At 41.2% G+C, this 27854-nt stretch overlaps 1 protein-coding gene across 2 annotated transcripts in view; it reads right to left on the reverse strand.

The window, feature by feature from the left end:
* CFAP69 (cilia and flagella associated protein 69) overlaps window positions 1-27854 on the reverse strand; it is a 2033309-nt gene that overhangs the window by 774366 nt on the left and 1231089 nt on the right. For both annotated transcript variants that reach the window (XM_044067529.1, XM_044067528.1), the window contains exon 14: window positions 9249-9364. In XM_044067529.1, coding sequence (XP_043923464.1) covers window positions 9249-9364 — 116 coding nt within the window. The remainder of the gene's footprint in view (window positions 1-9248; window positions 9365-27854) is intronic.

Raw genomic sequence — 27854 nt, forward strand, 5'->3', positions numbered from 1 at the left:
AATCATGAGGCATCAATATGGACCCGCTGAGTCTGTTCCCTAGTACATTGGATTTCCCTGGAATGTGCATTGCTACTACAAAGCAGTTGGAGGAGCATGCCCACTTCCATGCTCTCATAGCTTCTCGGCAGAGGAGGTAAGATCGAGACCACAGAAATGTTATCGGTTTGGATTGCAATGGTCCCTAGAGGGAGAACAACCTGAAATGCATGCAATGCTAGTAGGAATTCTCTCATCTGCAGGACATTGATAAATAAATTGGTCTCTTAGGGGACCACGTGCCTTGGACCGTCCTTCCCAAAAAAAATGCCCCCCACCCCAGGTGGGAGGTGTCTGTGGTCACTTTGGCTACTGGGGGGGGGGGGCAGGACAAAGGGATAACTTTTGTAAACGTCATCTGACTGGATCCACCAGCAAATATGATTTTTGTATACTGGGGAAAGTCCAACTGGGAAGAATAGGAACTGTCAAAGAATAGGCCACTGAACAGCTACAGTCCATTAAAGAACATGCATATAATAACATACTAATGGGACTAGTACTGTAGATGCTGCCATGGAACCTAGGGCCTGAAGGACAAGTTTGGCAGGAGGAGTAGGATGAGAAAAAGTTTGATTACCCGAGACTTGACTGCACATATGTGATGAGGAGGTTAAATGAGCACCAACAAACTCCAGGCTCTTTACTGGTAACGGATTTGGAAATATTGACTGTAATGCCTAGTGATTGGCAAATTTGGACCAAATAATCCCCGGACTGTTTCAGGAGATGCATGGTTGGGGTGGTGAGAAGCCAGCCATCTAAGTATAGAAACACTCAGAATCTTTGCAGTCTCAGGTGAGTTGATACCACTGCCATACACTTGTTAAACTCCCTGGGGGCTGTGGTGAGTCCAAAGGGCAGAGCTCTCAACTGATAATGACTGGCTCCTAATCGAAGCCCAAGTGTCTTCAGGAGTGTCTGTTTATTTTGCTGTGATAACACACGTCCTGAAGATCGATTGAGAACATCCAATCATCCTTGTGTAAAAGAGGTAGAATGATCTGAACCGTGACCATATGGAACTTTGATTTTCTCATAAATTGGTTCAGGTTGTTTAGATCCAAAATTGGTCGCAGATCCCCTGTATTTTTTGTCACTAGAGAGAACCTTGAATAAGTTCTAAATCTTCTCTGGTTTTGTGGGATCTCCTGGATGACTCTTTTGTCCAGCAGCTACAGATTTTCTTCAGCTGCAGCTTCTCTCTGATTGGGTAGAATACTAGGAAGCTTTCTTCTTTTGGATATGGGCATTTGGGAAAATGGTATAAATTAACCTCTGGATATTATTTTTAGCACACAATAAATTTTTGTTATAGCAGCCCAAGTGTCTGAGTGCAAGGACAAGTGTACCACAACTGCCTCCACAGGTGGGCAGTCGGATAGCATTTCAGGAGTGCTGAAAAGGTCTATCTGGAAAAGAATCTTGGAAATTAAAAGTCATGTACTCACAATAACTAGGCATCTGTGTTGTCCATTTTCATTCTTTCTCAATAAATGAGTTATGGATCTGATCCTCAGATATGACTCCTCCAGAAGATTTTAGGAAGGGGGATGGATGGGGGGAATTGAGGAAGAATGAAAGTAGACAACACAGATGCCTAGTTATGGTGAGCACATAGCTTTTAAATCTGATGTTGCCCTTTTCATTCTTCCTTAATGAATGGGTCAGAGTCCCCAGCTACGTTCATCTTGGGTGGCCCTCATGGAAGGGTATTCCGGAGAACTGCTGAGCCAAAGGCAGCTCTGGTTCTGGATATTACATCCAATTTATAATGAGTAACAAAGGTCATCAAAAGAGGCTCTTGACCAAAAAGCAGATCAAGTGGCCATGGATGTAGCAGAGTGGACTTTAGGTAGTCTTGGTAGGGAGATACCTTGTTGAGAACAGATCCAAGAAATACAATCTTTAATCCATTTAGCTTATATAACTTTAGAAACTGGATAACTCAGTCTTTTTAGTGAGAAGGAAACAAATAGCTGATCTGATTTTCTTGCATGTTTTGTTCTGCACAGATAAAAATATAATTGTTTGTGCACATCTAGGAGATGTAGCATGCATTCTCCTTTGTTACACAGGTTTGGAAAGAAAAACAGTAAATGAATGGATTGGTTAATGTTAGACTCAGAAGCAACTTTAGGTAAAAAAGAAGGGTTTGTTCACAAGGTAATCCTGTCTTTATGGAAAATAATGTAAGGTGTCTTGATCAGAGAGCCTATAGTTCAGAAATTCTTTTTGAAGAAGTGACAGCTACTAAGAAGGCTGTTTTCCATGACAGGAATCTTAGATCATTTTTAGCTGACGGTTCAAAGGGCATCTGAGTCAGACCTTACAGCATTACAGTCAGATCCCAGGGAAGTGAAGGATCCTTTACTGGTGTTCTAAGGATAAAGGCTTTACATAATTTGGAAGAAGCCAAAGAATAATTTCTGTCTCCTGTATAAAAGTTTGAAATGCCCATCAATTGCAGTTTAATCACAGAAAAGCTAGCTCCTTCTTTAAAAAGAACAGCCAGAAATTCAAGAACAGCAGAAAATGGAGCAGAAAAAAGGATCAATAGCATTTTTCAATACTCAAAGGGAAAATCTTTTCTATTTGCTCTTGTAAACCTTCTTGATGGAGTCTTTTTGAGAGGCTAATATAATGGTACATACTAGGGAAGAAAGCCTGGGATGTCTGACAATAATTGGAAGTGGAAAAGCCAGGTGGTCAGTTTGAGGGCTGGGATATTGGGATGACTCATCCTTGAGGGGGGTGTGAGAGGAGATTTGGAGTTGGGTCCAGTATCCATGGAGAATAACAAAGATGAGACCAAAGGAAGGTCAACCACACCTGTCGAGACCAGCAGAGGGCAATAACAATGACTGGGCACCTCAACCAGGTTGTTTTCTGTAGGAATTTGGGAGTCAAATTAAGTGGGGATAAGCATAAAAGAGGCCAGATGGCCAACGTGGACTACAGCATCTCTTGGTAACTCTCCCTGAGGGGGGATCAGAGCAAAGTACTTCCTACACTTGTTGTTGTGGGAGGATGCAGAGAGTTTACAGCAAGGTAGGCCTCAATGACAAAAAATATCTTCCTCCACTGCTTGCTTGCTTGACAAATGCCTCATGAGGCATCAGAATGGGCCTGCTTAATTTGTCCACTAATATGCTGGTTTTCCTCAAAATGTGCATTGCAACTAGAAAGTGGTTGGTGGAGATTGTCCACTGCCACAATCTCACAGCCTCTCTGCAAACAGGGTAAGATCAGGTTCCCCTTGTTTCCTGATGTACCAGACAACAGATATGTTATTGGTCTGAATCACAATAGTCCCTACAGGTATGGCATTTTGGAATGTCTGCAATGCTAATAGGATTGCTCTCATCTCCACGACATTGATATGTGAATTGGTCTCTAGGGGGACCATGTGCCTAGAACCATCCTTTCCAAGTAATGCACTCCACCCCAATTGCGAGGTGTCCGTAGTCACCTTGGACAATGAGGGAAGTAGAACAAAGGGTCAACCTAGATAGATAGATGTCATCCAACTGGATCCACCAATGGTTGTGGTGTTTGCAAACTGGTGTAAGCATAACTGGAAAATGGAAAAGATGAGGGCTGTCAAAGAATAAACCATTGAACAGCTAGAGTCCACTGAAGAACATGCATATAGTATTGTGCTAAAGGAACTAGTACTACTATTGCTGCCATAGATCTGAGCACTTGAAGAATGAATCTGGCTGGAGGAGATGGACAAGAAAGAATCTGATGAACCCGGGAACTAAGTGTATCTATGCGATGAGTTGGTAAGGCTGCAATTTGTGATGATGTGTTCAGATGTGCAGCAATAAACTCCAGGCTCTGTACTGGTGTTAGATTAGACTTGGTATAATTGATTGTAACTCCCAGTGAGTGACAAATCTGGAGGAAATAGTCCCTGGATTGTTGAAGGAGATGAATGGAGGGGGCAGTGAGGAGCAAGTCTTGTAGATATGGAAATGCTCTAAATCCATTTTGTCTCAAGTGAGCTGCCACTGCTGCCATAAATTTGGTCAACTCCCTGGGAGCTGTGGTGAGTCCAAATCACTGCTGGACAGAGGCACAGCAAACTTAATGGGTATAGTATTCTCATCCTAAGGGGTGGTGAAAGCCACACACACTCTGGCTAGGCTTATAAATGCCCTAGGGCAGATAGCCTAGTATGAACCTATGAATAGAGCACATCCAATCATCCTTGAGAAGAAATGGCAGAATGGACTGTACCGTGACCATTCAGAACTCTGACTTTTTCATTTACTGATTCAATTTGATCAGATTCTAAACTGGCCTGAGAAAGCATAAGTTCCAAATCCTATCAAGTCTGGAGGGACCTCCTGGGTGACTCTTTTGTTTAGCAGCTTTTGAATTTCTTGTGCTGCTGCCTTCCTCTGACTGGTTGGAATGTTGGGAAGCTTTTTTCTTTTGCAGATATGGGGATTGAAAATGGTATGGAATAAACTCTGGATATCATTTTTAGCACCCAGGAATCTTCTGTTATATTTGTCCAGGCATCTGGGTGCAAGGACAATCATTCCCTGACTACCTCCGGAAGTGGGCAGCTGGGCAGCACTTCAGGAGCACTGAAAGGGTTTGTTTGGAAAGGAATTATAGAAACCCTAATTTTGTGGGCCTCCTCTGCCTCTAGGGAGATATCTACCATTGAAACTGCCTGCTTTACCTCTGGAGATGTTGTCCCTTCGTGGAGCTTGGAAAGGTGCTTGAGATTTGCGGAACCACATTTTCTTACCACCTCTTTGATTCCTAGAAAAAGTTCACTGAGGGATAGATCTGAAGGTGTAGTATCTGAGACCGAAACCATAGGAGTGGCTGATATTATAATTGGATCTGATACTTTGGATCCGGAGATCGAGCCTTTGGGTCAGAGGAAGTTGGATCCTGAGATTTCAAAATTTTCACAGGTGGTTCTGACAAAGTCCTAGGGGACTTCATGAGAGAGCATTTTCTATGCCCTGAGTGATCAGATTTATTAGTTTTGCCAGGGGGTTGAGCCCCAGAAGGAGGTGTTGAAGTAGGGGGAAGGAGTCCATTTAAAATAAGTGTGCTGCATCTGTCAGCCAATGCTTTGGAATTGAATGCAGCACAAATATTGCAATTAGCATCCAGATTGGTGGCTCCAAGACAGTAAACACATTCCTTGTGAGTATCCGAGGCAGGGATTTTATGCCCACAAGAACTGCATTTTTTTAATCCTGTCAGTTTGTCAGCTATGACAGGAGATTAAGGATTGACAGTCCTACAATAAAAAAGGAATTAGCCAAAAAAAGCAATTAGAGAGAGAAAAGATCTTTTTTTTTAAAACTGGAAAAACGTTAGAAGCAGGGAAGAATTAACAGCAATGATAATCAAGAATTACCTGTGTTAGATGGTAAGATAGAGAATACCAACTATGGTAAAAAGTAAGGAAAATACTGTTTAGAAATAGTAAAGAATGTGATGCTGCATCGAAGGCTAAGAGGGAGGTTGAGAAACAACAGAAAAGAAATATTTTAGGCAAAGAGAACAAAAAAGTCACTTACAAAGTACTAAAATAATCACTCAGGTGAAGGACCCTACATTTGAGCACAATGGCAGCAAATGAGATCTGATGTGTTGAGGACAGACTACGGCATTATGGGTATAGGGAGGAGCTTGAGAGTTGGATCCAAACTCTAAAGTGTGCGGCCAAGTCCCATCCAAAAATTGGACCTGTATTCCATTTGTTGACGAAAAATGAAAAGGACAACATCGGATCCCTGATTTTGCGAGCCTCTTCTGCTGCAAGGATGGCATCTTTCATTTGAACTTCCTACTCTGCCTCTGAAGGAGCTGTCTCTGCATGAATCCTAGAAAGATCCCTGGGATTTACGGAACCACATTTTCTTGCTTCTTCTTTGATTCACTGAAAAGGAACTGAAGAGTAGAAAAGTGAATCTTTATGGCAGACAGTTTTTCCTTCCTGTTCACTGCAGGAAAACATTTTTTTCATAGAAGGGCCAAACAAGGATGTTCCATCAAAAGCAGTACTGATGAAAGAACACTTGAAAGGCTCCGCAGAATTACATAACTGCACCAAGGCATGTCTCCTTAAGACAATGCCTGAATTGGCAGCCCATGAGGTACCTTCTGCTGTATGAGAATTCAACCTCATGGAGGCATTGGAAATAGATAAAAGGGTGGCCAGCTATGAAGATGATCTTTTATTATCCTCTGCAGACATGGACTCTGAGAGAGATTTTGAGACTTCCTTGGTCAAATTCCTCTGCAGTCTCCATAAAGTACACCATATAGTTCAGGGACCTCAAGGCAAAGGTCACTGTAGCAAACACATGCTTTCCAAACCTGTCCAATGCCCTGGACTCTCTGTTAGGAGGGTGGACAGAGGAGCTCTCATCTGCTATCTCTTTCTTAGTGGCTGCTGCCACAACCATTGCATCAAAAGGAACACCTTTGCTCTAATGGGGCTTATCCTTTGGAGATGCTAAAATTGTATCTGGATAGCATGGGATAGATTCAAATAATCTAGTTCCTTCTGTGCCTGGCAAGAGACTAGATCGATAAGCTCATTGGCCAGGGGAGTCAACCAAGACATAGATGGACCAGCACCAAAAATTTCCAGAAATAAAGACTCATCACTGGAAGGATTATCTGATGACCAACCACCTTTCTGCTTAATCTTCAACATGTCTCCAAATGAGACATCATCAGGTGGTAATCTGGGAGACCCTTTCCCTTCATCAAAGTCAGTATCTTTGGTAAAAGATTCCAAAGGGGAATTTATGTGCCTCCTTTTACACATTCTCTTTCGGTGAACCTTCTCAGCAGGATGCTCTGGGGAGGTGTCAGAAGAGATGGTTAATTCTTCCATGGGAACTATCTGGATGCTAGATTGTACTGGGTATCCATTTGGAATGGATCTGATGAGGTCAGCACTTAAGAACCATAGAGGGAAGGAGTGTAGAATCCAAGGACATATGAGAGACTATGTCAAACTTGTACACAATCTAACTGCATAAAACTGTAAAAGATGCAACCTTCAAGATGCAACTCTTACCTTTGTATCTTATTATGTAATTCTTCTTACTTATGCATTGGCTCATTCTAACTGTAAAAAAATCGTAAAGATGTTTTTTTTTTTTTTATTCTATGTATCTAATTTTAATTTTCATGCTTATGTACTGTCTATGTACATATGATTGCTGCTGTTATACTCCTTATAATTGCTTGTAAATGATTTATGAAGCTTTTCTCCCCAGGCCCCCACTGAAAATGGACATGTATCTAGTTGGACTCTTCTGGTTAACAAATGTAAAATAAAATAAAACTATAAATTGAGTGAGAGAACACCCTCTCCACAACCTCAAAGGTAGGTGGACCAGGAGAAGCTGTGACCGGCCGCATCAGAACCAAGACTCCCAAAGCAGGCAGATCATAACTTTGTCCAGATCCATGTCCTGAGGAGACAGCCAGACCTGAGCTACCTAACGCTGAGGCTCAGAGGGGCAAGGATGGATTTGACATCATTGGAGTAGATCCTGGCCCAGTGGATCAGATGCCAAAGCTTTGGCTCCAAGATTTGCCCTGATCCAAAGGAATAGGAGCAGAACTGGTTAGGGAAACTGTCAGAGTCAAATATGTAATTCTCTTCAGAGGCTCTGAAAACAAAGGACAGATCGGAGGAGGAGATACAACTGCATGGGTGGTGGCAGGAAGGCTCACGGATCCAATGGGAGATGGAGCCAGTATAACTCCTATCTGGATATGAGCTCTGAGGAACTTTCTCATCTTCCTATCCACTTCAGCTTCAGGCAGACTCCTGGAAGACCTGGCAGATGAGGTGGTGCACTGAGGTCCAGAGTGTTTCCTTGGAGTTTGCATGAGAATGGAGCCAAGTAGAAACAGGGTGGGCAACAAAATTGGGTGAGCAGCTTCTCAGCATAAGAGTAGAACCCAGGATCAGATCCAATGGTTTTAGATCCATGGGCTGAATAGAAGGACTGCATGAAATGACTATCAGATCCAAAGGCTTAGGATCTGAAGTTTTTCTCTTTGGATCCAACAAAGTCGGATCCAAAGATCTCCATATTTTTTGAGGAGGCTCAGAGGATGAAGAAGTCTTCTGAGGCTCAGGTGGAGATCGTTTTCGGTGCTCTGATGGAGCCTTAGATTATTTGCTGGGGGTTTGAGCCCCAGAGGAGAAAGACGAAGAATGGGGTAGTAGCCCTTTAAGGAGTAATTTGTTCTGTTTGTCTGCTATAGCCCTGGAGTTAAACATGGCACAGATGGTATAGTTCATACCCAGATGTGCTGCCCCTAAATAGTAAATGCTTTGTTGCCACAGGAAATGCATTTTTTAAATACTGTAGGCCTCTCAGCCATAATATTTAAACTACAAGAGAGAGTAAAAGAAAAAAAAAATAATTTTTTTTTGTTATTACAGCAGCAGTGAAGAGAACTACCAGCAATGGTAGTAAAGAATACCCTATTAATAAGAGTAAGAAAGTAACAGAGGAAAATTAAGGGAAGGAGTACCAGCAATAATACTTACGAAATTACTTTACAAATGTAAGGGAACTAACAGAAAGAAACCCACAAAAATAAGAGGGAGGAAATATCTACTTTACAGAGTAAAAAGTAGAGGTTTTCTAAGAGAAAAACGCTTAAAAGCAACCAAAAAGCCTGAAAATATATTGCAAGAGAGGATCCACGTCTGTGTGAGATGGCAGCAAATGAGATCTGTGGTAATGGGGATGGACTAGGGCATTATGGGTAGAGGAAGGAGCTTGAGAGTCAGATCCAAAGTCTGTAGAATGCTGCTGAGTCAGATCCATAACCCATACTGTGAGAAGAATAAAAAGAACATCAGATCCAGATATTATTAAAAATATATACCAATACTCTCATTTAATGCATGTGCTAAACCTTTTTCTAAATATATAAATAAATAAATAAAAATTGAAGAATGAAATTGATGGAAGCCAGCAATTTTGCAGATATTGTTAAGCATGGCATAGTGCAGAAAATCAATTTTAAAAGCCACCTGCTAGAACTACTCGGATATTCTGCTGCTGGAACACTACTATAACCCCTTAAAATTAATTCTCCTTCAGATGCATGCATAATATATATAGCCAATAAGATGACAATTGATCCACAGACATGTTGTATAATGCACCATATGAATCACAAACCTTTTTATGGAGATCATTTTCACAAAGTGAAGATAAGGTAAGCAGAATATCCGTCTGCATTTCTACTGTGACAGCATCCTCTTCTTCAGAACTTCTCAGCATGCTGTTAATGATTCCTTATTTTAAATAAAATAACATAAACCACGATCAGAATAAAAATAACCAGAAATAACTTCATAACATTCCAACATTCCAAAAATACAAAGTTTTAATACCAAAAAAAAAAAAACAGAGAAAGAGAGACAGAAACATGGTAGGGAGCTTTCCAGAGCAGTTGTTGCATTTGAAACAAGAAAAGTAAGTGCTTAAGCTAACATTTTCACCAACTTGCTCTGCTCCTCTTGTCCCCAGTCATCTCTTGTGCAATATGCTGATGACCCAACTGTTATAACCATTGCTGACAACCCAACTGACCTCCACTCAACTACCCAGGCATCCTTTCATTCTTTCACACCATTGAGACTTGGCTTATTGATAACAAACTAATACTTAATCCAAAAAAAACTAAGCGCCTACTCTTTCTCCCTAAAAAACATCACACTCAAAAGTACATTTACCATCTTATCCTGCAACAACACTATTATCTGAGCTGAATCTAGTACTAAATTGCTAGGTGATACAATAGATGATCAGCTTAAGTTTGATCACCATATTACTAACTCGGTAAAAAGAACTCATCAGAAACTTGGACACCTTTTCCGTAGCAAGAAATGCTTAACTAACACTGCCCAAATAACTCTCTCCCAGGCTTTATTACTCCCAACACTCCTGTACAACTGCCACATATTCACAAACCTAAATTCTACACTTATTTCCAAGCTTTAAACTACCTATAATAAGATCGCCAGATTTGCAGCTAACCAAACCTACAAGTCACACCACTGCTTAGCACTACAGCAACTAGACTGGTTAGAATTCCCTCAGCTGCTCCAACTATACTAACTACAAATCATCCACTCTATCCTCTCTCTATCCTCCTTCTGCCCCAGCCTCTCCACTATCATATCCAAATATTCCCCTGCTAGGATGTTACGCAGCTCAAATCAAGAATTATTATTCATCTACAAACCCAAAACCAAAATAGGCTGCCTTCTCTATAACTATAACCCAGCTACATCCTAGAACCAACTCCCCTTGGAAATAAAATCCCTCCAGCATAGCAAAAGTTTCAAATTAGCCACTAGGAAATACCTAAAAACAAAGTGGTTTTGCCACTGTAGCCAACCACCCGGAAACCACCATCCTTTCACCTATTTCACCACCTCACTCTTAATGTATCTCTAACACTATTCCCCTGCCTCTTCTATCCGCCCTTCCTCTATCTTCAACCACTCTTAATTCTTACAGTCTCAAAACAACCTACCTGTCTAGTCTGTCTCCTATACTCTACCTCCCCTACATCTCTTACTAGCCATTCTTACTTTCCTTTCTGGTTTCCAAACTCCTATACAACTAGATCCTACCCACTTTAAATAAGCATTTGTCTATTAACTCATTTTGCTCTAAGCAGCTTAAATAATATTGTAACTAGTCACATTTTCTTCTGCTAATTGTTTAAAACCTTGTTTGTAACAACTCACATACTTGTCTGCCAATTGTTAATACTCAGTATAATTGAATTGCCTGAGGAGCTTTTTTTCTCTCCAGGTCTTTGCTTGTAAGATCCTACAGCTGATTGTTACTACTATGTTACTAAAATTTAATAAATTGTTTTCTAGTCCTGAGGAGCTTTTCTCCCCGGGTCTCTGCCAAAAGCTCAGCCAGACTAACCCGGTTAACAAATGTAAAATAAATAAATAAATAAATAAATAAATAAAGTGTTCAATAACAGCTAAGGTAATTCTCAATGGGAAAATGTATAAGAAGCATAGAAGTGCTGATTAGGAATTTACCATTACAGAAGACCACCACAGTTATCTCAGCCATCAAATCATACCTTTAACCTAGTCTGTTAATCCTAAAGTCATATTTTATTGTTGGATATGTACTACTAATAATGGCATACAGTATTTATGTTCTCATAAAAGGCTGTTTTATTACAACTTAGTTATTCACTGATACACAGTTACAGTGAACTGTCAGCTATGGGAATTCAGAAAATAAAACCAGCAGCAGACACAGAAAGGCAAAGCCATGGAGATAAGATGAGTTTGGTAGGGCTTAAATGCATCTGTTATGATTGCCAGCCAAAGCAATTTTGAAAAAGATAGTGTAGTACAAATGGAAGATATTCTGAATACAAGGTATGTCAGTATTTCATTTTCATCTGAAATGAGGTCAGGCAGAACAAGTTAAGTTAGCAAGAGGGGGATCATCACAATCGTCATTAGCAATCTCCTTTTTCCAATTTTTACATGGAGTTGAGGTGTCATATCAACTGTAGCCACTTCTCTTAATTCAATGCTCATCACTTACCTTCTTCAAGAGCAATAACAGACTGTTGCAGGTCTTTTCTCAAGGAATTCATCCATCTACACCATCCAGACCTTCTCTGTAACTGGATCTACTCTGGGTTCAGCTCTGATATCCACAGTTCTTTATCTGTCCTCCAATGTGTATCTTACTAGCTGCCTTGGGCACTTCATCACCACCATATCAAGATTAATCAGATGCCCTGCATTTACTGCCCATATTTCTGTGCCGTACAGAAGTACTGGTCATGCCACTGCTTTGTACACCATACATACCATTTCAGTTTCTTCAGCATTCTTCCGTTGCTCACTACTCATGACAATTTTTGCTAGATAGTGAAAGCATCTGATTCTAGCTTTGACTTGCTCATAAGAAGTTACTAGGCTATTGCCTTTGAGGCCCTTACAAGCATAGCCATGAATTTAGCCCATGTTCTAACAAGTCAGCACCTGATGCCCCTGTCCAACAGGAACACAGGTGGAATCCCAGGGGTGTATTTTCCATTCCCCATCCAGTTATCCAGGTTACACTTAAAAGGATTAATGAGGTACTCTGCTTGAAATGTAGAGGGAGTCTATTCCACAGAAGGGAGAGTCTCTGGGACTGTCCTGTCAATAAGTCCTATTGATCTCACAGACCAGGTTGAGGTCGCGCATAAGGGTTACCCGAGTGGAGGTAGACTTGCAGATATGCGGCAGTCCCATCAAGGTGGGGTCTGAGTTTGCTTTGTATGCCAAACAGAGGTCACCTCTGAGGAGTCTGTATGAGACTGAGTAAAGGGACAAGCTTTTTAGCCTATCTGTGTAGGGCAGATGTTTGAGGCCCTGGATTCTCCTGGTGAAGAACCTCTGTGGTCTCTCCAGCTGCTGCATGTGCTTTGTGAGGTACATGCCAAAAGGGGCATTGTACTCAATAATGGGTCTTATAAGGGAAGAATACAGGGATGTTATGATCTCCTTGTCCCTGGATGCGATACCCTTACTAATGAGGTGGGCTGTACAATGAAGGCAATATGGTGGTCAAAAGTCAGTTTGCTATCATCCTGGGGTGCCCAAGTCCCTCACGACTGATTGCATGCTTAGGACCTTGCTATTAAGGTGATAATTTGTGGGGATGTCACTTTCCTCAAAGGGGATGATGATTCATTTTTTGCCATTCAGTTTGAGGCCATGTTTCTGGCATCAGTCATTTGTTTGGATGAGACCCTCTTAGAGGATGTCCACATCAATAGGGGAATTTATGACAGCTTGTAGTCATCTGCAAACTTGGTCAGCCATAGCCCACTGGTTTTGGCCTGCACCTCAGAAAAGTATATCCCAAACAACAGAGGCCCCAAGACCAATCCCTGGGGTACACCACTCATTATAGGTCTACAGCTTGAGGTGGCTTCCCATATTTTGACTAGGTGGGTTCTATCAGTGATCCGGTTTGCTACCCATCCTGTAACATATGGTTTGATGCCTATTTGAGAGAGCTTATCTATTATACCTGAGTGGGGAAAAGTATCAAAGGCTTTGGCCAGGTCAAGGTAGGAGCTGTGCACAGTCTTCCCCTCTTCCATGGCTTTGGTGACTGTCTCAAAGAAGTCAACCAAATTTAGCAGACATGACCTTCCCTTGATGAAATCAAACTGTGTGGGATTGAGTGTTTGAAGGTTGCCAATGCCCTTGTTAATGAAGTCCATGATAATCTGTCCCATGGCCTTGCAGATCAGGCTGGTTCGGCTGATGGGTCTATAATTCCCTGGAATGAAGGATGCTCCACCTTTGTTCAAAGGGATAACAGTGGCTGTCCTTCACTCAGTTGGGATGAAGCTGGTAGTGAAGTTTTGGTTGAATAGTTTGCCAAATGGTACTGCAAGTTCCTGCCTGAGTTCATGTAGGATGCAGTCTGGGATGTTATCGGGTCCCATGGAGGCTATATGTTTTGCCTTTGAGAGGGCAGTGATGACTTGCTCCCTAGAGATAAGGGGAGGCGGGCAGGTGCTGGGGATGTCCTGATTCACTGATGGGAGGGCAGAGGGGTGAGGTTTTCACTGAACCTGTCTGCCAGCAGGGTGGCTATATCTATGGTGTTTGTGTATGTGGTGTCCTTGACCACCAGTTCTAAGCATATCTGAGTGCTTCCTTTGAGTTTGCAGACATATGTGAAGAAGGCCTTATGGTTGTTTTTAGTCGATGTGGCCAATTTGGACTCAAAGTTTGCTTGGAGGATTTCAGTAGTGCTCTTATTTGCTTGTTCAGGCTAAGGATAGATTGCTTCCAATTAGGCATCTGCTCCTTCTTGGTCCTGGACAGCAATTTTTTCCTTTTATTACAGAATTTATTTATTGCAGATGTCCACCAGACGGGTTTACTCGCCCTTGAGGAGGGTGATTTTGTCCTCTCAGGTATTCCTGATTCCATGCAGATATATAAATGCTCATATAGTACTTTGGTGTAGGTTTGGACATATGTGCAAGTTCCTACGGAAGGGGAAGGGGCTGTGAAGCTGTTTATACCTTTCCTCAGGAGGTTGTAATCAGCTTTGGAGAAGTTTTTTTGTTTGACCCTAGCTGGGGGGGGGGGGGGGTCAGGGGAGATGGTGACTTCAAAAGTGACCACATTTTGGTCGGATCTTACCAGGGAGGATGACACTCTAGGGATGCTGTAGTGGTTACTCATGTTGGTTAATACCAAGTCCAAGATATTATCACCTCTTGTTGGGGTGGTCCAAGGTATTTGCATTAACAAAATCAAGGAATCTATTGGCATTTGTGTTCTTCCAATCTATGGTTGAATAGTTAAAGTCACCCAGGATCAGGGTAAAGGGTTGAACCTTGATATATTCGAAGAAGTCATTCAGAATTTCCTTCTCTCAGTTACCTGTTCCAGATACTTCAAGCTATTAACCAGTTGCACTGTTCTCCCCTGCAATCTCAGTTTTATTCTGTTTCATCCCATGTCCTGTCAGTATAACATCCCATCCTCCTAGTGACATAGCATCTGTATACTGCATATCTGCTGATCTGTCCCTTCTTTGTATTCTGGTGTAGCCCCTCACCAGTATAAACAGCAGTAGCCTAGAACTGAGCCCTCATGCACTGAGAATCCCTGTATGAAGCCAAATGCAACTGGTGCTTGTGTCATCACATCCTTGTTCATAACCTACACCAATGATTCTGGGACTCTGAAACATTGCAAGACTACCAAATCAACTTTTTAGAACCTTGTCATGTTATCTATGTCCAGGAATGCCCAGCTGGACTCTTTCCTCATCTCCAGCTTCTTCTTCCCTATTTGTTTCACTTCAAATATCAAGATGACTGCACTGCACTCTGATGTGAATTTGAACTGCTCATCTCCCATATTACATTCTACTACTTTGTGTAGTCATTTATCAATTACTATCTCCAGTATTTTCATGTAGTATTACAGCAGTCTGATACCTCTGTACTGCTCATTGTTGTGAATATCCAATTTTATTTTTGTACAGTCACTAGAATACTTATTCTCCATTCATCTGGGATACTTCTCTCTATCACTCCCTCTCTCAGATGAGTACCCTTAGGCAGCATTTCTTCCCAACACTCTCAAAATCTTAAATATATCTGTTATGACTTTATCTGATCCTGCCAGCTTCCTTGGATTTATTTTCCTTTTCTTCTAGAGTGAGTTATTTTTCCTCTTTCATCATAAGCTGTTCATATAACAGTAGAGCTTCTGTGATGTTTTCTTCACTACCTGAATTACTTCTTCCATCTGCCTTTGATGTCCTCTGGATTGTTGAGCAGATTGTTGTTGGCACCCCTTATAAAAGGTACCTCATGACTATATTATTTATTTTTCTGTCATTGCATTGCAACCTGATTGAGATTCTTTCGGTCATCGGCTGAGTCACTTTACAAAAGTTTACCTGACATCTTTTTTCATCTGTCCATCCATCCACAACCCCTTCTTCCCATTTTTGTTCATGGGGTTGGGATGTTCAACAGTGCCAGTCATCTAGAGCCAAGCTTTACAACGCTGGGTGGCTAGTCCTGCCGCAGTAGTTCTTTCACACCACACTCACACCTATGGCCAATTTAGAGTGTCGAATCCATCTACTGCATGTCTTTGGAAAGTGTGAGGAAATCGGAAATTCGCATGAATACAGGGAAATGACTGTAGGAACGGAGGGAGAGGCTAGAAGGTGAGAGCAGGAAAAGGTCTAAGTGCAGGAAACAAGACAGCAGGCTAGACTTACAAACAATGGAAGGTGCAGATAAGCTTTACTATTCAGACGTTGCATGAATAAATCAAAGAACAGGTTAGGTGAGTTTTTAATTTTTGCAGAAAGAATGACTGGCAAGATTTTCCATTTATATGTGGTGGCACTGAATTCCATAGTTTTGTTACATCGTAAGAGTAAAGAGAGATACTGAAGTGTTCTCCTCCTTTTTTTTTGTTTAGGTTTGGCCATGATAATTTGATACAGATACAGGGATTGAAGTTATTTTGAGCAGCGATGAAAAGGAAAAGCTACTTTGAGTTGGTGATGTGGCAATACATTCTGGAGTTCTAGCCAGTTTGCTTAGCGGAGTTCAAGACAGTGAAGAGTGTTGGGGGGGTAAGGGCTGCATATTTCATAATGCTGTAGCAATTACAGAGTCTGAGTTTGGTTAAGAGGTTTTTTTTTTAAGTTGGGTAAAATGGGAAGAAGCTAAGATTAGAGAATATTACAGTGAGAAGAAGGTAATACTGGACAATGTTGTGCTGACTTCATAAGTGAGGTAAGGACTGATTTTGTACATTTTATAGAAAGCAGCTAATTTTTAGTTAGTTTTAGAAATTACATAGTGTGTCAATCAAATTTAAGTTTACTCTCTATGATATCTTCAAGAAATTCAGTTTGTTGCACCAGTTCTATGATTGTATTGTCATAAGAGACAATAGCAATTTGAAGAGTGTTTTTAGAGTGGACATTTGGAGTAAAAAGCTATTTTTTTGCCATTTAGTATCACTTGGGAGTTATTAAGTCAGTTCTCTATTTTATTTAACGTAAGTTTAGCTAGTTCTTGAAATTTGTCGACACAGGGTTCAGAGCAAATTAAGGCTGAATCTTCAGAATACTGTGTAATGGCACAGTTTACTGCAAATGAAGGAATATCATTGATGAATATATTAAAAAGTAGAGGGCTAAGAATGGATTCTTGTGGGATACCTGCAGGGGTAGAGAAAAGGTAGAGTAGGTGCCCTTCCAATTAATAAAGTGTCTGTGGTTTGAGAAGTAGCTTTGGAACAAACTAAGGGTGGAAAGACTTAGACCCAGTCTGGACAGCCATGTGAAGAGAAGGTCATGTGAAGTCGTACCAAAGGTTTTGGAGAGAAATCCTGAAAAAATGGAGACAGTTAGGTGATTTTGATTTAGACTGGTGTACAGTGTGTTTAGAAAGTAGAGCAAAGCTGATACTACTCTATGTCTTTATCAAAAATTATGTTGGACTGGCGATAATAGGTTATTACAAGTGATGTAGGCTTATACTTACTAGTTTAAATATTTTTCTAATATTTCTATTTCTAATATATCTATTTTAATCCACCCTAAACTTTAATATCACTTGGAGATGCCTTTGGCTATGACAATAAAGTCCCTTTTTATCTTTCTATCTATGTATCTATCTATCTATCTATCTATCTATCTATCTATCTATCTATCTATCTATCTATCTATCTTTTTAGCCAGGTAAATCCACCATGAACAACAGGCTCTTTTCAGGGGTGACCCCTGGGAACTATGCTTAGATGATTTGCGATCACACTGTACACAAATATAGACTCATGGAATCAGACCCAAATGACTGGATGAAAGTTATTAGCAACTCGTAGTAATACAGTGCTAAATCATCAGACAGCCTTAGATTAATGAAGGTCAAACTACTGCCAAAGTACACCAGGTGACTAAACCATAATAATGCACTGCCAAACTGCAATCCTTAGACTGAGGGATCATTTGCCTCAGTTAGCAAAACTGTATAAACAACACCGAATGAGAACCAAGATGGTAGGAGTCCACAAGCTAAAAAAAACCTCCTGATCTGCAGTAGGACCAAAGAGGCCAAAAACCCAAGTAAAAAATCAAACAAAGACCAGCACAGAACATCCTGCCTTAGCTTGGACTCTGTGAGTTATGAAAGCCACTAAAAAGATTATCCAAAGTTGCAGCAAAAGAATAATGTAATAAAGAAATATATTATTTTTGGAATACAAATAAAAAAGTCAGTTCAAAGTTTTATTAATGCTATACAACATTATTAGGCAGATGAGCGCTATTAATTAACAAAGTAAATCCTGTATTCATTGGTATTTATATTTTGCAATACATAATTGAAGGTATTTTTTACAGCAAAAGCAGAAAAAGCTCATTGATTAAACAATTGTGGTACAGAACAGTGCCACTGGATAATTAATGGCCTGGCTGCAGCAATTTAAATTAATTCATGAGGAAGGAACTAAGCGTACACTAGTTTATGGTGGAAACTATAACCTCATTCGTATTTATACATGGGATAAAAACAAAGCCCTTACCTAATTAAATGTCCATAAGATAACATAACAAATATAAAAATATATAACATAGGTGCTTTTGCTAATGCTTCATCAGATCTGCCTAATCAAAGATCACTCATGAAAGAATGGCACATAATATATTTTATTTTAACTTGTTTAATGGTTAATACTGAACAATAAGGGGCTCTGGCCAAAAAAACAAAGAATCATGTAGGTGGACATCTCAGTGTAGTTGAGGGTGAGTGGTGGATGAAAAATTGTATACCACAAGGATGTATAAGGAGGGATGGCTATTGGTGGAAAACAGGACTAAGCTCATCCAGTAGGACAGCAAGTGTCCCTGCCCAAACATGAGATGCTCCAAGGGCTGGCGGCTGACCGAAGGGCCAATAGGAATTGATGAAAAAATAGCCAATTGGATAAAGCCATGCAAACCATACAAGCCCGTGACACTGGACCAAGGCCAATGGGGACAGGGGGTATGTGAATCAGCAGAACAGACTGTGAAGTAGTTACACGTATGAATCCTTCAGGGACACGATTGGGTACTACCAAATTGCAATAGTCAGGAGGGAATGGGAATGTATAGCAACAGGGGGGAAAAAGCCAATGTGGCAGTGAATCTTGTGAAAAAGAGAACAAAAGAAGCAGGAATCCAAAATGAAAAAGCTTTAAATAAAATATACAAGTCTGAAAAACAATAAATACATTATTGGAAATCCAAAATTCTCACCCCTTTTTTGTACAGGAGGGCCAATGAATGATCAACCTGTGTTTTTAGTAGCAAGGTTAAGTAACCCAGGAGCATACTCTATTACTTCATCAGGCAACTTAAGAATGCTTATGAAAAAATGGCCAAATAATACATTTATATAAACTAAATTAATTCATTTTATTATTACTGTTGTTTGTATAGGGTAGTATTGATCTGTTCCATAAATGTATACTGACAGGATGCGAAAGGAGGGAAGGCTATTGGAGAAAAGGAGGGAAAGAACAGCCAATTGGAGCAAGTGTCCTTGTCCCAGCATGACCAGTTGAAAGGGCTGGTGATTGACCAAGGGGCCAATAGGAATGTTTGGAAAATCAGCTAATATGCCCCAGCCACATCATCAAGTGTAGAGAAGGGGTTGGTAGGTAGGTGATGTGAAGGGAGGGGATAAGTCTAAAAAAATCCCGCAAAAGTGGGTGGTCAATGGGAACAAAGGTGTGTGTGGAAAGGGAAACCAGCGGGTGATGTAATTATCTAGTGCGATCAAACCAGGGGCAGAATTGCATTAGTGTAAAAAAGCCAGCGAAAGTGAGGGGGCCAATGGGAACAAAGGGGGGTGTGGCAAGGAAAAGCAGCTGCTGACGTAGTAACCTAGTACAAGCAAGTCAGGGTTGCAATTGGCGGGTCTAGAATAGGGAAATAATTGGAAGAAGACCCATCTCGCACTAAAGGGTCATCCAATAGGGAGACAGAAGGAGTATTGCCAAATACCAGAAGCTAGGAGACTGATATGTAAAGCCATCAGGGAGACAGCCAATGAGGGAATAAAACCTGTCTGAAAGGGGGTTGCTAAAAAGGAAGGACATGAATAGGTCAGAAAAGAAAAAGCCTGCATCTGATTGGGGGAGAGTGGTAAAAGAAAAAGTACACAACAGTAAATGCACCAGCGGGAAGGTCGAGAAAGCCCAAATCTCGGGTCGGCTAGGAGATAAGGATACATCTGAAGAGATGCATACTATAATGGTGAAGTAGGAGATTAACATGGGTAGGTTTCCTGAGTAAGTCATTTGCCGCCTTACAGACCTGTCATAGCCAGCGGTGGTAGTATCACGGAGACCATCTCATTTTATATAGAATACCACCTAAAACCTTTATTCAAAAGGAACTCATCTTTTGTACTGGATACCAACGATTTTCTCAGGAAAATTAAGGCTATTCCCATCAAAAATGATGCATGGCTTGTTACAATAAATGTGGAATCCCTATATACTGTCTTACCACATGACTTCTGCATAACAGCCTTTTCGGAAGTATACAATGAAACTCATGCAGAGTTTCCAGGGGAGACTGAAACCCTCAGCCTACTCCTGAAACTCTTCCTGGAAAACAACAATTTCACCTTTAACAAAAAGTTCTACTGAAAAACAAAAGGCATAGCCATGGGTGCAGCCATGCCCCCCAACCTGGCTAATATGGTACTGGAAAGCGGGAGAAAGAGCATGTCACAAATTCCAAGTGAAGTTTGGCCTCCACAGGTGACAATGTTTCTTGAACTCTGTTCCCTTTGAAATGCCCCCCAGAAACCTAGAAAGGAACCCCCTGTGGTTACTGTGACCTGAGAAGTTGGTGAACAGAAGGGTCTACCTTCTGCAACTGACAGGAAGGTTATCTACCATGTTATATGGATTCTGCATTATTGAGTGAGATGGATTCTGGCATGGGGTGGATGAAAACTTTATGACCATTGGACCAAAAGAGTCCATTGTAACTCTCTCATGTGGTATCTTGCTAGCAGTACTAACGTGATGGTAGAGACCATCAGACCTAACAAACAAAGAATCAATCTTGATTGCGGACAGGTTTGCTGAACTATCTGAGAAGCCACCAGCCTTAATAATAGTACTCTTGTTGTTGAAAGCTTGGCAGTTTGTTGACTTGGATTGATCTGATATCCTATGAAGTTTGTGTGTTGAGTAGGGGGCAGTTTGCTCTTCGCATGATTGATAGTTATCCATAAATTTGCAAGAGGGAGTAGAAATGCATGGTGCTGTAACAGTGGATTCCTGGAGGAAGCAGTTATGAACCATTCATTTAGATATGGGAAGACTCAGATCCCTTGCAGTCATAGGTGACCTGCTACCACTGCCATAATTTTGGTGAACACCCAGGGGCTGTGATGAGACTGAATGGCAGTGGTCTGAACTGGTAATAACTGGCTCCCAGCCAGAAATGGAGAAATCTCCCGGATTGCTTTCAAATCTTTATATGGCAGTAGGCATCCTGGAGATCTATAAAGCACATCTAAACATCCTTCATCATGATCTGGAATTTCATTGGTTTGGTAAACTGATTGAGGTGGCTGAGGTCCAATACTGACCTAAGGTCCCCTGTCTTCTTTGGAACTAAAAGCAACCCGGAATAAACTATGAATTCTCACTTGTCTGGGGAAACTTGTTGGAGGACTCTTTTTTTTCTAGAAAATATGAAACTTCTGTTGCTGTGATTTCCAACTGATCAGGTGGAGTATTAAGAATCTTTAATCTTTTCTTTGGTGGATACAAAAAGGATAAGGTATAGCCTCTGGGGATTATCTTTAATGCCCATGATTTGCCAGGCTTGTAGTTGTAAAGTTAAGCACCCCCAACTGCCTCCAGAGTGCAGCAGCCAGGTAACTCTTCAGGGGCAATGGTAGGGTTTCTCAGTGAAGGGACAATGGAAACCCTGATCCTGCAGTCCCCCTCTGCCTCTGGGTGATGCCCATTCGGGTTGCCTCTCCCTCTGCCTCAGGAGAGTCTATCCCCAGGAATATCATGGTGAAAACAGTGTGATTTCCTGCACCACATTTTCTTACATCCCCTTTCATTCCTGGAATAGCATCTTTGTGGAGTTGATAAACTTATTCCTATGGCAGACGGGATATTAATAAAGGACATATTGAAGCTTTCTGCAAAATCACATTGATGCATCCAGGTATGGTGATGCATGGTAATGCCTGTAAGAACTTTTCTTGCTGTGCCGTCTGCTGTGTTGGATAGCAGGCAGATGGCTACATTAGATGTAGACTGTAGGGTAGACATTTGGGTGTCCATTTTTTTTTTTGGACATCCAAGGGCAAGTTACTTGAAAGAGACTTGGACATCTCCTTGATCAAGTCCCTCTGGAAACATATCAAGTGAGCAAAGTAATTCAGCATGTGGAGGACAAAAGTCGCTGAAGAGTAAGTCCATTTTCCTAGACTGTTCAAAGTGCTTGACTATCTGTTAGGAGATGAACAGTAGCAGTCTCCTCAGAAAGTTCTTAATTGCTGCTGCTACCACCATGGCATATACTAGGGGTAATTTTGACCAGTGTTGTCTGTCTTTTAGGGCTACGAGAATTCTCTCAGGTTTTTTAGGAATTTGCTCTGTAATATCAGGGCCTTTCTGTGCCCTCAGTGCCATAACATCTATGAGAGCATCTGGAGGGGGATTCACCTAGGATACAGATGAGCCAGACCCAAAAGCTTTGACAACTACAGACTCATCCATAGAATGAGTTTTGGTGGACCATCCCCCTTTTGTTCCACCAGTTACAGGATGTCCCCAAATGTGACATCTTCTGATGGGAGGGATCTGGAGGATCCTTCTCCCTCATCCAAATCCATGCCTTCAGTTACTGACTCAGCAGAGGAGTCTATGCGCTTCCATTTGCACATCTGTTTCCTTGGAACATTTCTCTGGGGTTCTGGTGAGACAGATTGGAATCAAACTGAGAGCTCCAGTGTTCAGCTGTCTCAAAGCCTATGGATTCTGACTGTCCTGTTGAACTGAATGACAGGCATAAGGAACAGGTTCCACTGGGTGTCAGGATGGACCTGAATTCAGTGCATGTACCTGCCTTCTTGGACCAGCCAATACCCTTTCCAAAGACTCAAAAGTTGATGCCACAATTGAAGCTGAGGAAGCACTTCCTCTGTCAACTGACTCTGGAAGCCACCCCACTCCAACAGAGATCAGGTCCAAAGAGGACCTCAGACCTCAGCTGCCAAGCACTGAGGGGAAGAAATGGCTCCAAAAACTTCAGGACTGATGCCACTACTGGTGCTCTGACACTGATGTTTTGGCTCTGCGACTTGTCTTGATCTGATAACATCAGAGTTAAAAGAATAAGGGATGTAGTTGAAGTTGAAGTCCCTTGAACTGCTGAATCTGACTAAGGTTAGGACATGTGGGAACCAGATCTGAATACTGGACCAGAACTGGAGTAAAGTGTGATAGGGTCAATAGGCCTGTGCCCAGACCTCCCATCAGGATGTCAAGAAGGAAATTAAGTAAAAAACTCACTTTTTGTAACAGAAATAAGAGAGCTCTCAGATAACATGTCTGGGTCGAACAGGCAGCAAATGAGATCTGAGGTAGTTTTAGGCAGTAGAAGGGAATTATAAGTTAGGGAGGAGTTAGAGTCTCTGATATAAAGCACTGATGGAAGGCAATGAGGTCAGATCCAAAAACACAAATGGTTAATTGGATGAGAATAGATGAAATCAGATCAAAAGGTAATACTTTTGGAACCATTTGGAAAAAGTCTGTATTAACACAGGTTGTCCCTTCTTACCTTCACAAGAAACGAACAATTGATCCAAAGAGCTGAACGATTTATTTCTGTCAAGATAATATCTGAGATGTCTGTAGACATCCAAGGTATAAAGTATTCTTTCTTCCTCATTTTTAGGTTCAGGAAAGAAAACAAGAAGATGGTTAGTTTTGCTTAAAATAAGCTTGGATACCATTTTAAGCAAAAAAAAGGATTAGTTCTCAAAGAAATAATCCAAACGACGAAATGGAATCCACTGACAGGTGCAAAAAAATGTACACTAAACGTATAAAACACAATATTTATTCATGAAAATCAATAAAAGGTTAGCGCTTTTGTCTTGCAATTATTCATTCCAAGAGACTTCTGTCTGATAGCCCAGTACTCCCCCAACATAGTTAGTCTCTCTGAGACATAGCTCAAACCACATAATGTAGACAAAGAATTTCTCCCCCTTTTACAACATTCTACACCTGGACAGAACGCACAAAAAAAGCAGAGGCATTGCCATCATGTACTCTCACTTCCTATGCATATCTCCCACAATCAACCCACCCCCTCCTTTCACCCAGCTGAACTCATTATTGCCAACTGCAAACTCAACAATCATAAAACTCTAACCATAGTCACCATTTATATACTCCCTTGAGAGAACATACCCCCATTAGCACAAATCCTGCAGTGGATGTCTGACAATATACATAATGAAACAGTAATACTAGGTGATATTAACATCAATTGGCTCACCCTCATCTCTAACTCTCCCACCACTAACATAAACCTATATGGATACACACAACATATCTCTTTACCCACTTTTCTTCATAAACCCACAAATACCTGTTCTATCTTGGATTGGATACTTGTCTCTAAGCCTGACCTCTGTCCCTACCCTGATTCCCTACCAGACTCAGTGACCACTCCCCTATACGTGTCCAAAGATTCTCCCCCCACTTCTATAGAATCTCCCCCCACTTCTATAGACCTCATAAATTTAGAGTGCCAATTTTTAACCAACTTTGACCTATATATATTCAGTAATTCTCTCTCTCTGCTATTGACTGGTCTTTCCTTTCTTCCCTACCTCTAGATGAAGCTGTCCTTCAATTCAACTCCATCTTCCTAAACATTCTGCACTCCCTTGACCCTCCCAAAACTGTCACAGTCAAATCACAGTATTCCCCTCGGCTCTCCAACTCCACTTGGTCTCTTATCTATAACAGAGATTGCACCTAGAAACTCTGGACTAAGACCAAATCTCCCACACACTGCCAACAATACAGGGAACAAGGAAATTTAAACAAACAAAAAAAAAACTCTGATAAAAAGTACTATTACCTCTCATTCCAAGATAATGAACCCAGGAACCCTAAAACATTTTGGAATATTGTCAACAAAATTCTCCACCCAGGAAATCATTCAACTCCCAACCCCTGCCCCAATACACCACGCTGCTGCTCTCCATAGTATATCTTGTCTCCATCCTGAAACATGGCTTACTAACAAACAACTCACACTAAACCCTAAAAAGACAAAACTTCTCTTCCTCCCCAAATCCTTTTACCATCTTAAATCCTCATTCACAATGTCTTCCCTCAACAACACTACGATCATAGCTGAATCACACACTAAATTATTTGGAGTAATAGTAGACGATCAACTAAAATCTGACTTTCATGTACTTAACTGTATCAAGAAAACTCACCAAAACCTTGGTTTGCTCTATAGAAACAAAAGGTTCCTCACACCCAACTCCAGGATCTCACTAGCCCAAGCTTACCTTCTTCCAACCTCTTTTACAGCTCTCAAATTTTAATCAACTTACAATCTTCACTACTTTCCAAACTTGAAACCACCTACAAGGTTGCTAGATTTCCAGACAATCTGCCCTCAAGATCAAACCGGTGTCACTCTCTACGGACACCTAGCTGGCTAGAATTTCCAAACCGGCTCTTATTTACCCAACTTCTCATTATCCATACTACTTTGTATACGCCATCCTCTTGTCCTAGCATTTCCTCACTTATCTCCCTCTATAAGCCCCCTCAATCCCTCAGAAGCTCTGACCAATGTCTCTTATAAATTCACAAACCTAAAACATCTAGTGGGCAGAATCTCTACAGCTATCCCTGCTCTTGCATGGAACAAGCTCCCCATGAACCTCAGAAGCATTTCCTACACCCACGAGTTCAAGAAAACTCTCAAAAGGTATCTTAATAGTACATGGATTTGCCTCTGTAATCATCCCCCTTTCTCTATCACTATCCTTTCTATTCTTCCCTTCCCTACTACCATAACACACTTAACTGCTCTGTATTGTGCAATTACCCTCTGAAGATATCCACTGTGTTATGTAAATTCATTCAAATGTTATATTGTATATTTCTTTGCTACTTTTTTTTTTAGTGTTACAGTGCCTCTTACTATATTGTACTGTGGAGCCTTATCTACATTTGCTTAACTGTTTTACTGTAAAATTTTCACTGTATTCATCTTCAATTTTGTAAATTTTCTTGCACGGTGGAGCTTGTACTGTGGAGCTTTTCTCCCTGGGCCTCCACTGAAAAACAGCTTTTACTCAGATGGACTATCCCAATCAACAAATGTCAAATAAATAAAAATATAACTCTGTGTTTTTCCTGTGGAAGAAAAGCTCTTTGAACTGAGGTGACTAGATGACATCCCAGGAACAAAACCTGTGTGAAGGAGCATGAAAAACCTTTTCAATTTTCTGTTAGAATCTCAGCTTATGTAAGAGAAAGATTCCTCACACGCTGAAAAAGACTCTGCATAGATAAGTCATCTAAATATGAAAAATGTGGATATCCTGTAGCCTGCAGTGAGCTATAACTGGAGCTTAACACTGTGAACACTCTTGGTGCAGTGGATAGTCCAGGGGGTAAGGCAGAGAACTGATAATGTGATCCAGACACACAAAACCTTAAGAAACATCTGAAGTAAGGATGAATATGAATGTGATGATAAGCATCTTTTAAATCTAATGCTAGAAGTAAACTTGAATGAGAAAGAAGATGCTGTGACTTGACAACATTTTGAATTTGTGCACTATTACAAACAAGTTTAAGAAAGAAATATCCATAACTGGTCTCCAAGTATTTTGTTTCTTTAACACTAAAAATATCCTTGAATAAAACGTCTTTTCCCACCTGAGAAGGGAGAAATGATTCTATTACTCCCTAGGACAGCATGTGACGAAGGACAAGTGGAAAAGTACAGTTGTGTGCACTTACCATAAACATAGATGTTCAAGTGTATTCACTGTTGCAGTCATCACTTGTGCCGAATACCAGAGTAAACATTTTCCCTCCTGCGTTGGCTACAGGTCATCAGTGATATAAAGCAGGGCAGCCAATGCCATTACATTCATTTTTCTTGCCCCAACCTACAGGAGCCCTGCCCAGAAGGCTTGATGAAGGTCAACCTGGGGAATGGCCTAGGTATAGATAGGTAAGAAGGAAAGTGAGAGAGAAATAAAGGGAGAAGGAGGGAGGAAAAACTGGACTGTAACAGTGAATACACTCGAACACCTACATTTATGGTAAGTGTACACAACTGTACTATGTTCTTTGTGTTTCACTGTTGCAGACATCACTTGTGGGAAGATTCCCAAACTGAAGGTAGGGTGGATGGTAGAAGGGTAAGGAAAAGAAGATGAACATAGTTGCACTGCTCTAAGTAGCTCTAAGTAGGACCTAGCATATCTTGCTGTTGTGACTGAGCAGGTTGGGCTTGAGGAAGATGGCGGGTAGAAATATTTTTTCTGGGAGTGGTCCTGCTTTTAGGCCTCAATCTTTCAATTGGCTTGGGTGCAGCTGTAGCAGGTGTGGTTGGCATTGGTCTTTGTCTTGCATCGGTTATTCGTAAAGCCTCCTCGGAAGCCAGTGCCTGCAGAATGGCTCTGGCCCCAACCACAGGGCTGACAACTGAAAATTTGGCAACTGCAGTCTGATCCGGCGGTGTATCTGATCCGGCGGTGTACCAGACTCCGAAAGGGTCTCGGTAGTAGCCTGTGGAGGAATAGCATCAGGAATCAGGGGCTGCGTTGGCACCTCACTGAATTCCGTAGAGCTGCTGGCTGACTTCAGGGTAGAATCGTCTGAAGGCTTAACTTTATGTGGTCTGTCCCTTCCTTTATACTTTCTCTTTTTGAGGATATCCACTGTATGCTGACAGACAAATGCCATTTCGTACTGCAAAGGACTGTCTTTGAAATGCCTAACTACAAATTCTGCTCTATGGTGGATGGTCCTAGCATTAAAGTGAGCGCAGAACCAACAACCTTGAACGTCATGGTCTGGGCCTAAACAGGTTACACACAGGTTATGGAAGTCTCGGTGTGGTATTTGTATTCCACAGCAGAGA

This window comes from Protopterus annectens, chromosome 3.part1 (genome assembly GCF_019279795.1).
Source record: "Protopterus annectens isolate FY-2018-M chromosome 3.part1, PAN1.0, whole genome shotgun sequence".
NCBI classification, from domain to species: Eukaryota; Metazoa; Chordata; order Ceratodontiformes; family Protopteridae; genus Protopterus; species Protopterus annectens.